Here is a 12,168-nt window from a genome sequence, read left to right as displayed (position 1 = left end):
AGGTGTCAACGAACACGGACTATCAAGTAGATTCTGTTTCTGATTATTTACTGTGAAGAATAAACAAGAAAGAAACAAGAAGGTTGATCAAACACTGTGGTTTTTCACTTTATTGAGAATGTTACACTAAACCTGCAGCACTCTGAAAAATGTATTAAAAGAAACACAAGAACAGAAATATACTTTAAAGAATAGAATATTTACCAGACGGCTAATGATTCAAATTCATTTGACATTTTATACAATTTAAAGTGGAATTACTACAAAATATCATCACACAGAATTAATGTATGGAACCAGAAATGTAAAAGTGTGTGTGTGTTGTGTGTATTCATAGCTTTAGGATTATTGTATCTAAACATGAAAACATACATTTTATAACCGTCACATCATAACAGATATTTGTGAATACTGATCAAAGTGATAACAGAGAAGAATTGATGAGATTTGATGGTGAGAAAAGGCAGAAATCAGTGAGTCAGCATGTGTTCAGGTGGTGGACGGTCCCTTGTTTCTGAGGACCATCAGCAGAGAGAGTCCACAGCAGTACACCAGACTCTTCACTATCAGCACTGTGTACAGCAGGCAGAGCAGCTTCACTTGGTACTGAGACGGGACAGAAGCTGCTGGAGGAGGTGGTGCTGGAGGAGATGATGGAGATGCTGGAGGTGATGATGGAGTAGATGACATAGGAGATGCTGGAGGAGATGATGGAGGAGATGGTGGAGGACATGATGGAGGAGATGGAGGAGGTGATGGAACCACTGAAAGAGAAAAGGAGTGCCATGTGTTGAGTGAGAGACATCAGTCCTCTGCTCCTCTGCTCTCGTTGACAGCAGCGTCTCCACATGAAGCTGAATCCCTGAACACAGTCACTGAGCCTTCATTACCTGGTTCTGGTTGGGCCTCCACTGTGCCCCCCTCGTGACGGACGTAGCAGCGGTATCTATAAGTGCTGCTCTCCTGCTGATGGATCAGCAAGATGGCGGCGGTGCGCGTGGACTCTCTGAGCTCCAGCTGCTCTCCCTCAGCAGAGGGCAGCTCCTCCAGAGGACCGTTGTCCTTTCGTCTTTTCCAGGAGAACTGGACCAGAGGAGGAAACATGGCTGAGGCCAGACACAGCAGGGAGCTCCTCCCCTCCAGGTGGGCTCTGGATGCTGCTGGATACACGCTCACCACGGGCTTCACTACCTGCTCATCTGAAGTTTGACAGCAGCAACAAGCAGCACAGACACACATTCACACAGTCATCAGCAGCTGACAGCGCTGCACTGTATTATATAATATCATATTATATTATATATGATATGATATGATATAATGTAATGTAATATAATATAATATGATATAATATAATATAATATAATATCATATCATATCATATAATATCATATAATATATGATATATGATATGATATTATTTTATATTATGTTATATAATATAATATAATATAACATAATATGATATAATATAATATAATATAATATAATATGATATAATATAATATAAAATAATATATAATATAATATATTATAATATGATATAATATATAATAATATATATAATATAATATAATATAATATAGTATAATACAATATAATATAATATAATATAATATAACATAATATAACATTATATAATATAATATAATGTAATATAATATGATATAATATAATATGATATAATATACTATAATATAATATAATATGATATAATATGATATAATATAATATACTATAATATGATATAATATAACATAATATAACATTATATAATATAATATATTGTAATAATATGTGATATAATATGTTATAATATGATATAATATATTATAATATAATATAATGTAATATAATATAATAAGATATATGTAACATGTATCTTCATTTAATGGACTTTTTAATACAATATATAAGATAGTAATATATAAGATTTTAAGATTACGTAGGTTTTTTTTTACTCAAATACATGAATAGTGTTTTTTTTACATTTTCACAACAATTTCAACTTTTACAATTTTCAATTTTCAATTACATTTATATGTTCAGATATGTAAAATTTGACATCTTTAGTTAATAAATAAAATAAAAGGATTTTTTGATCCCTGAGGGAAAATGTACATATAAAATAAAATAAAATAAATTATAAACCTATAAATACTTTAATAGTTGTATTTTCTCATTACAATTCTAACGTTTGTACACGACTACAATGATATGATCAGAAATGTTAAATGTGTTAAAAACTGCTAAATCAAGACAAGATTAAACTTATTCATCATCAGAGGGAAACATTCATATAATATGATAATGTGATTCATATTCACACAAAAGGAAAGTTTCTTTTTTTAAAGTTAACAAACATTTTGTTAAGAACTGAATATTTGTCTTTACGTGAAATACAATCGTTATTTCAATCATTATTACAATAAATATACTTTATATTTACCTCCATATAATTTACTCTAATTACTAATTGCTCTTTTTCACAACAATTTTAATTTCAAACAAAACTACAACATGTTTGGAAACATTAAAGGTGAATATATAAAATTAAATAAAAAAGATGTAAAACAAAATGACATAATATAATACTAATTAATATGATATATAATATTTAACATACACTTATATTATATATTATATTGGATATGATTATGTTAAGCGTCTAATATGAATACATCTTCCACGAAAAGAAAGATGGACCATCATTTAAAATATAAATGGCTAGAGGCCGATACTACCGTTTAAAAAGTATTTATTAATTATAGTATTTAAAAACATATTTAAAGTTATACACTTTAAATAAGACTACATTTTACTTTAATATACGTTCTGATGTGAGACGGTGTTTAATAAGTGAGAGGATCAGATACTGTATATTTTAATACATTTCAATATCACACTTTTTCTTCATGACTCAGTTTAATCTGCATAAATAAAGAATATCTTGAGTTGTTCAGTGAGATTGAACCTGTTTCATGTAACAACAGCTGCAAGCAGCAAGACTTCTCTCCTCATGATGAAAACAGTAACATGTGAAGCCTGAAGCAGCAGAACTCACTGAAACACATTTCAACGTGTTTAATACAACAACTGAAGGAAATACATGTGTTTTCTTACCTGATACATACAGTTCAGTTCCTGAACCAAAGATCCAGTATCCTCCTCCTCCCACAGTGAACCAGAGTGATACAAAAACCTGCTGAGGTGAACGAGTCCACTTAATGAAGCAGATTCATATTTCAGCTCCATGAGGTGTTTCTCATGTCTTCATATTAACATGACCGTCTCTTCTTGTATTTCCTCTTCAGACTCACTAGCAGAGCGTCTCCGTGGATCCTTGCTTCACACGTTCCTGTTCCCCAGAGGATGAATCCTGCTGACTGTGGTTCGTTTTCATCATCAGGTCACTTTGTAAAGCGTCCATTCCTTTGATTTATGACGTCTGTGCATCCAATGACAGGACGCTTGGTGACAGAGCCAGTGTGTGTTGCTCTGTAGTCTTGTTTTCATCTCAAGTAGAACGAGTTGTGATCCTCTTCTACTCTTTAAATCAGAGCGACATGAGACCAGAGTTACTGTTCACACACACACTGAACAAACACTGTCAACAGTTACTCAATACCAATATTCAGCCACATGCTGTATGTTCATGAGACATCTCTCTGGTTAACAGTTAAACAGACTCTTATAGCTGGTATACATATTAGGACTCATCCTCTGGGGACCATGAACATCCACTGTAGATAGAAGTGAGGCCAACAGTTCTCTTGATCTGGATCAACGTTTGGGTTGGAAGGAGAGACTGAGCCAAAGGTCCCACTGCTCCCAGAGAAACCCTTCATGAAATACTAATACTCTGACCAGATCTCACAAATACTAGAGTTCAGTTGTTTCACTTACTGGAGAGAAACGGATCTGATGACATCTGTTTCAACATGTGACGTAAGAGAGGCTTTTATTGTGAAGGAGACACAGGAAGTGTTTGCATTCAGATCAGATCAGCATTAAGAGGAGGGATGGACTTTATTCCTTCAGCAGCATTTTAATCTTCATCAAAATGATGAAGCTTGTTTATGTGTTTTAATGTATATTTATAATTATTCTCTGCTTTTTAAAAATGAATTATTCATGTTTTTTATCTCATTTATTTGTATTATTTCTTGAGATGATTTCATCCTTGTGTCTCTGAGCCACTAGTTTGTCCTCTCTGTGTGAAACAACAAGAAGCTGCAGGAATATCTGATGAATGAATGAATATGAAGTGAAATGAATGTTAAATCCCTCAGTTCAGAGAGTTTGTGACTGTGGCTGAGATGGAGGAGGAACATGAACCTGAGCTGTGGTTTACTGCTCTCTTCCTGTCACAAACGCTGTTTGACATCTGCTCATCTGTTGGTTTTTGTTCAGGCTGCAGGAATCATTTCTCACTGTGGAGCTTATAACAGGAGCAGTAGTAGGAGGCTGAATGAGTGAGTTTAACCTTCTGGATCTTCAACTCACAGCCGTTCTGATTCTTCACAGCTGAGAAATCATCTTTCTGAGGATGATTGTAACCATTATATATGTTACCAGAACTCTTACTAATAGCAAGAATCAGTGTGAATGCTTCGTTGTCTCTCTTCTGGTACCAGAATACATAACCACCGTCACACTGGTCAGTGCCTCGACAGCTGAAGGAGACTTTCCCACCAACTCTCCTGGTCAACGTTAAATCATCCTGAATCAGCTGTGCTGCCATGGAAACCAGCGCTGCAGAGAAACAGACAGGTGGATGAAGGTGAGCGTGACGGTGTTGGTCAGAGGTGGAGCTCGCTGGCTCCTGATTGGCTGGAAACACTCACCTGAACACAGACAGCACAGAGCAGCAGCTGGGAGGAAAAGCATTGTGTGCAGCGGTGTTTCCTCTGGTGAACCTGAGGAGAAGTGGAGCTCTGATGCAGCTGAGGACAAACAAGGAGGAGCTGTGAGATCAGACGAGGGACACGTGGTTTCTGACAGGTCCTCACTCCTCCCATCAGCCCCTGCTGTGGTTTCTGACAGGTCCTCACTCCTCCCATCAGCCCCTGCTGTGGTTTCTGACAGGTCCTCACTCCTCCCATCAGCAGAGGAGGCATTTTTCATGTGACATTTGTCTCTCAAAGTGAATCTTGATGTATTACGTTGTAGGGAACTGGTTCCCAATCAGTTGAAATCTAGGGAACCAGTAGCTCCTCAGAGTGATCACTGTCTCCATGAACATCTGTTGGAAGAATGACCACACAGTGCAGCTGTGTGACAGCAGCTGTCACATCCATGAATGAGCTCTTCCAACACGGCTGTGTGACAGATTTCAAACTAAACTTCATCTCATGGTGGATTTCTGCTGCCGTTTGCTGCAGACATTAAAGATCACAGAGAAGGAGCGCCACCCTGTGGTCACCTTGAGGTGGTCTGCTATTAACCTGAAGTGAAATTAGTTTGTAACTATTTACCGTTTCCTCTAAAATCAAATGTGAAATTAGACAAATTGTCTCATGACTGAGATTTTGAAGAGCTTTAAGTTTGAAATGCTACACAGTGGATAAAAACACACACAGCAGTACATCACAAGTATCACTGCTGGTATTGTTGTTACTACTGTTACTATTTCTACTGCAACTAACACAATACTACTACAAATAGTACCACTACTTCTACCAGCTCTGATAGAAACCTGATGGACTCACAGACTGAAACATCTTTCTAGATAACAACTTTTGTCTTGTGACAGAACTTTCTCGGTTCTTATTCATCTCCTTCTATTTGGTGATCTCTGTCCATCAGTCTCTGCTCTGGTTTAGACTCTGTGTTTGTGGGAGTACATCTGGTATCTGTGTTTGGATTTGTGTGTTTTATTTTGTCTTTGAAGCCTGTTTGGCTCTATCGTACTTTCTCCAAAGTGCAGTATAAATATAGTTATATTGACTTGACAAATACTACAACTACATATACTGTTGCCCCTGCTACAATACTTCAAATACTACTCCAACAATTTGTCACCAGCTCACTATTTAACAGCTTAACTGCTGTTGGTAACAGTTCACAACCTGCAGTGATAGACTGTGGTTGCTAATATCAGTTATAACAGTTGTATTGAGTGAAATTGGTATTTCTAGTTATTGTTTTTACATTTAAAATGAACATATTCACACATCCAGTCATTTTCAGAGCACATGGCTTCATGGTGAAGATCTTTACTCGTAGAATGAGCTCACACACATTTGTACATTGTCGTTCATCAGTATCAGTGTACAGGAGCAGTTTGGGGTCCAGTGTGTTGTCCAAAGACAAGAGGCAGAGATCTTCTGATTAGAGGACGACCCGCTTTACCTCTGAGCCACGACGCATTGATCAAAAGTCTCTCAACATGTATTTCATGCGTTTATCAAGTATTCAGGTCCTTTACTGCAGTAAAAAGTACTAATACCACACTGTAGGAATACTCTGTTACAGTACATTTTTTAGGGTACTTTTATGTTTTAATATGTTTTGTGTCTCAAAAGTAGACAGACAGACAGTTAGATAGATAGTTAGATACTTCATTACTTTACTCATGTAGTCTTATTGCAGTGACAGGGTGATCTCCTGTATCTGTCCTTGTGACAGCGAAGCTGGATGACAAGTACAAGTACCTCACATTTGTACTTAAACACAATACTTCAGTACATGTATGAGTATCATCGCACCACCGGTACCGAGTCAGCGCGTGTCTGTTCGGTGAAGAAGAACTAAAGTGACACATGTCTGAATGGAGTCAGTGGACGGTGTCTTTCTCTCCAGGTTCCGGGTCCAGAGAGGAACATTAACTCACTCTATATTAATCACACAAACTACACAACACCACACAACTGTACAATCACGCGCAGCCCCAAACATGTATACTTTTATTACATTTTAGGTCCCAAATATTTAAGATACTTCTGGAAACAACCCGTCCAATGCGCACAAACCGCCATGACTCTGCCGTGTTGACAACAAAACGTCGCTGCGGCGTGTTGCATTCTGGTAAATGTAGTCAATCGAACGTTGACGTTTCCGGTTCTGAATCCTTTAACAATGTCTTCACGTGAACTTACACATGTCTGCTGTCGTGTTAGCGTCAGACGGACTCAAATGAAATCAAAACAACTTGTCCTTCTGCTTCTAGTGTGTACATATTAAAACACGACGACACGGCACAACTACAAGTCCCACAAATCGGGGGGCCAGCGGCCAGCGGCACGAGCAGAAGAACCTGTTAACCGTCGATGAGGTGACCGATCCGGACGTGGTGCTCCACAACCTGCTCAGAAACGCCCTGCTGGGCGTCACGGGGGCCCCTAAGAAAGGCACGGAACTGGTGAAGGTGGTGGGTCTGTCCAACTACCACTGCAAGCTGCTCACCAGGTACGGCATGGACAAGCAGACCGGCAAGGCCAAGCTGCTGAGGGACATGAACCAGGGCGAGATGTTCGACTGCTCGCTCCTGGGGGACCGGGCGTTCCTGATCGAGCCGGACTTCGTCTCCACCATGGGCTACGGCAAGGACCGGTCGGGCAGCCTCATATACCTCCACGACACCCTGGAGGAGGTGAAGAAGGCCAACGGCAGCGGGGAATGTCTCATCCCGGTCCACGTGGACGGAGACGGCCACTGTCTGGTCCACGCCGTGTCCAGAGCGCTGGTGGGCAGAGAACTGTTCTGGCACGCCCTGAGGGAGAACCTGAAACAGAACTTCAAGCAGAACCTGGACTGCTACAAGGCCCTCTTTCAGGATTTTATCGCCGCCGCCGAGTGGGAGGACATCATCAACGAGTGCGACCCCCTGTTCATCCCGCCTGAGGGCGTCCCGCTAGGACTACGCAACATCCACATATTTGGTTTAGCCAACGTCCTCCACCGACCCATAATCCTGCTGGACTCCCTGAGCGGGATGAGGAGCTCTGGGGATTACTCGGCCACCTTCCTGCCGGGACTGGTGGCCGAGGAGCAGTGCCGGGGTAAAGACGGGAAGCTCAACAAGCCCATCTGCATCGCGTGGAGCAGCTCGGGCAGGAACCACTACATCCCTCTGGTGGGGATCAAGAACACCGTGCTGCCCAAGCTGCCGGCCCGCCTGCTGCCGAAGGCCTGGGGGGTCCCTCAGGAGCTCATCAGGAAGTACATCAAGCTGGAACCGGACGAGAGCTGCATGATCGGCGGCGACCGCAGCCTGCAGGACAAGTACCTGATGCGGCTGGTCAACGCCATGGAGGAGGTGTTCATGGAAAAGCACAGCATCCACCCGTCGCTGGTGGCCGACGTGCACCAGTACGTCTACAGGCGCACCGGCGTCATCGGCATCCAGCCCGAGGAGGTGACCGAGGCGGCGAAGAAGTCGGTGACGGAGAACCGGCTGCACCGCTGCCTGATCTGCGGCGCCCTCTCCAAGCTCCACGTCCCGCCGGAGTGGCTGGTTCCCGGCGGGAAGCTCTACAACCTGGCCAAGTCCACTCACGGCCAGCTGCGGCCGGACAAGAACTACAGCTTCCCCCTCAACAACGTGGTCTGCTCCTATGACCCCCAGAGGGACGTCCTGGCCCCGGATTATAAACTCAGCTCTCTCAACACCTGCAACTGGTGTCACGGCACGTCGGTGCTCCACATCCGCGGCAACGGGGTGGTGGTCTACCTGGACGGGGACCGAACTAACACCCGCTCCCAGGGCGGGAAGTGCGGGTGCGGCTTCAAGCATTACTGGGAGGAGAAGGAGTACGACAACCTCCCCGAGGCCTTCCCCATCACGCTTGAGTGGGGGGGGCGGGTGGTGAGAGAGACGGTGTACTGGTTCCAGTACGAGGCCGAGCCGGCTTTGAACAGCAACGTGTACGACGTGGCCATGAAGCTGGTTACCAAGCACTTCCCGGGGGAGTTTGGCAGCGAGATCTTGGTGCAGAATGTGGTGAACACCATCCTGCACCACACCGCCAAGAAGAACCCGGACGATTACAACCCGGTGTCCATCGCCGGGGCTCACGCCCAGCGGCTCACCGACCCCGCGGAGACGCCGCCGCCGGACACCCAGCCGCCCACCAAGATCATCCTGACCGGTCAGAAAGCCAAGACGCTCCACAAGGAGGAGCTGACGATGAGCCGGGCAGAGCGCAGCATCCAGCAGAGCATCAGCGAGCAGGCCTTCGTCACCCAGAAGAGGCGGACCGACAAGCTGAAGCAGGAGCAGAAGGGCCGGACGTCTTCCGCCGGCGCCTCACCGGAAACCTCCTCCTCCTCCTCCTCCACTCCGGCCACCCCGACCAAATCCTCCTCCCCGTCGTCCAACAAGGAGAAGAAGATCCGCGTGACCACCAGCGACGGCCGGCAGGCCATGCTGACCCTACAGGTCCACACCACTTTCTCGGAGCTGCACAGGAGTATCGCCGACCAGTTCGGCGTGCCACCGGCGCAGCAGTGCATCCGCCTCGGCTTCCCTCCCAAAGAGCTGCCCTTCCCCAAGGACGGCGTGGAGAACCAGCCGGCGGCGCTGCAGCACGGCGACCGGGTCACGGTGGAGATACTGAGGGCGCCTGAGGACAAGGCGCCCGCCGCCTCCGGTTCGCACGCCGCGAAGAGCGAGAACGCCGCCGTCGTCGTCACGTCCGGCAGGACGAGCGGCCGCGAACTCCAGGACAGCATCGACCTGGAGATGTCCTCCCTCTGTCTCCTGGCAACCTTGATGCGTAAGAATCAAAGTCAATCATGACGCTTCTTCTTCTTTAGGTAAAGTCACATGACCGCTGGGAACATGTGACCGCTGGGAACATTTGACCACTGAGAACTTTTATTGTGTTTTTCACAAAGCTATAAACAACATCTACACAAATAGTTCAGTAGGTTTTGCAAATAAATAGAAGTTTTCAAAAAATAACATTTCAATATTCATACAAATATATTTTAATCAGGCGTTCATTTAGTCGGTGTCACATCTCATATAAATATCTTTCATTTCTTCCAGTTTTTATTTAATATATTTAAGGATTTGTCAACTTTTCCATTTATTTCCAGCCACTGTTCCTGTTATTTTGGGACTTTCTTACTCGCTGGAAGTGAAACTTTAGTGAAGTCCACCACCTGAACACATGCTGACTGACTGATTTCTGCCTTTTCTCACCATGAAATCTCATCAATTCTTCTCTGTTATCACTTTGATCAGTATTCACAAATACATGAATACAATGTAAACACAAATATCTGTGAATGAAGCCTTAATGGTTAATAAGTGTTGATATTTTTGGAAAACAATGGAGCTCTATGGAACAAAGGAATAAGATATATTTTATTACCTCATTAAATAACAGGTTAAGATCTCCTTCAGCAACTTTCACTATTTTTATTATAAAATTGCTTATTTTACACCTAATATTGTAATACATATCCAAATGTTATACTTTGTCTTTTGCTTTAATCTCTATGTTATTGATTGTTAATCACATTTGTATAAAATTTGTTTCATGAATAAAGTTCTGTTTTCTTATTCTTGTTTTTAATAATCATATTTTTGTCATTTTGTATTTGTGTTTCTCTTTGATTCAATCCCCAGTTTTAATAAATAAAGCAAAAACATTTAACTTGGGTCTATTTCTAGATAATTAGATAATTCATTTCATTGAACATCATTAATGTGGATTTCATTAGAGAGAAAAGGCAAATATATTCATACTTAGAAATGATCACCTAAATGTAAATCTGTTTTCTTGAGATGTTTTTAAATTTGTCTGCAGAATAACTTCACAGAATATTTAAGAGAGTGCATTTATTCTCTGTAAAAGATATTTATGCTTTCATGTATAAAACATATAGAAATGAAATGAGTGAAATAAAAGCACAAACGCATGCTGTTGCTATAGTATTCACTTTATTCACTTCAGAACATGAAGCAGTTTATTTCAGTATTCAGTCTCATTTCTTGTAGTTCACTCTCTGTGTTTGGTTGAACTCACTGTAACAAACACGACAACAGAGTAATATTGAGCATGTTGTCAACATGCATTAATAATATGAATTAATATTAAGATACTGAGATGACAGCATAGCCTCTGCTGTTTAATCTTGTCTCAGTTGTTTCTGTTGAGGAAACGCTGACAGAAACAAACTACAGCTCCTGATTCAGAGCCGCTCACTTCTTCAACTGGTTGATCAAAAAGACATTTGAGAAGCTGAACCTCAACATGGATCTATCTCCCTGACCTCGGACCTCCAGCCAGAGAGTTCAACAGAGGACCTCTGATGAAGCTGAACTCCGTGGACGAGACCTCCAGGTGGGTCGTCATCGTTGGTCTCTGGGCGGAGGGCTCAGAGGAGCAAAGGCCTCCAGACAACAAGAGACCAGAAGAAGAGCTGCAGAGAGGAAGAGGAGTTCATGAGAGTTTACAGCAGCAGATGAGAATCTGTTCTCTGTGGTTATTAGGAGTCATAAACAAACTGTTCACAGCGAATCACCACTTCCTCTCCTGCAGCAGACGGGCCGTTTGGGTTTCTGCTCTGCAGCCTTTCTCACATTAGCAACACAGTGACAGTTACAACCATCCACTCTGGTTAAAGAACCATTCCAGGAACTTCACTTTGAGGTCAGCGCTCAGTACTCACCGTCTCAGCTCTGATCTGTGTTTGTAATCTGAGAGAGGAACAGTTCAAATCCTGAAATAAAAGAACATATCTTCATATGTACTTTATTAGCTCACATTGATGCTAACAGAGTGTTAATAACACGGCTCTGTTTAAAAACAGCAGCAGGCTAAATACAGCTGTTGGATTTCTGAGTGGCAATAATAATGATATTATTAATAATGATAAAAATGTATATTAGTACCATTAATTAAAATAATTGTAGAAAGAAGAGGCAGATGCAACACGTACATTATTATGCTATTGTTTTATATTGATATTATTTAAAGTTTTTGTAAAATGAAATATATTTTTAAAACAAGACAAAAAGTGCAAAAACACAATTTTATTTGTCAATTTAAATCACAGTTATTTTATATAAAGTGAATACAAAACAAAAAACAAACAACTATGTGTTATGTATTCAAAACATATACAGTCAATGTATATATATATATAATAAACTGCTTATTTTTAAGAGCAGAGAAATGTTAATTTTTCAGCAAAAATATTATTATAATATAA

General features: G+C 41.7%; 1 protein-coding gene and 1 pseudogene across 1 annotated transcript; one reads left to right on the top strand and one right to left on the bottom strand.

The window, feature by feature from the left end:
* Positions 1 to 384: 384 nt before the first annotated feature.
* On the bottom strand, positions 385 to 5,069 carry LOC137884356 (immunoglobulin lambda-1 light chain-like; annotated as a pseudogene).
* A 1,625-nt stretch (positions 5,070 to 6,694) lies between these two features.
* LOC137884355 (deubiquitinating protein VCPIP1-like) lies at positions 6,695 to 9,742 on the top strand. The gene is made up of 2 exons (XM_068726135.1): positions 6,695 to 6,715; positions 7,172 to 9,742. The coding sequence occupies exons 1-2, from the start codon at positions 6,695 to 6,697 to the stop codon at positions 9,740 to 9,742; spliced, it is 2,592 nt and encodes an 863-aa protein (XP_068582236.1).
* Positions 9,743 to 12,168: the final 2,426 nt, after the last annotated feature.

The sequence above is a fragment of the Cebidichthys violaceus genome, unplaced genomic scaffold (assembly GCF_023349555.1).
Source record: "Cebidichthys violaceus isolate CVI_PGR_0920_01 unplaced genomic scaffold, fCebVio1.0.p SCAF_38, whole genome shotgun sequence".
Classification (NCBI taxonomy): Eukaryota; Metazoa; Chordata; class Actinopteri; order Perciformes; family Stichaeidae; genus Cebidichthys; species Cebidichthys violaceus.
The sequence above is the reverse complement of the archived record's forward strand: the minus strand, read 5'-3'. Positions and strand labels throughout refer to the sequence as shown.

Bases quoted from the DNA above. Each gene is read 5' to 3' on its own strand.
- LOC137884355 (XM_068726135.1), top strand. From the start codon at position 6,695: ATGAGTATCATCGCACCACCG. The intron at 6,716-7,171 runs GTACCGAGTCAG...TTCTGCTTCTAG, and splicing joins TGAGTATCATCGCACCACCG to TGTGTACATATTAAAACACG.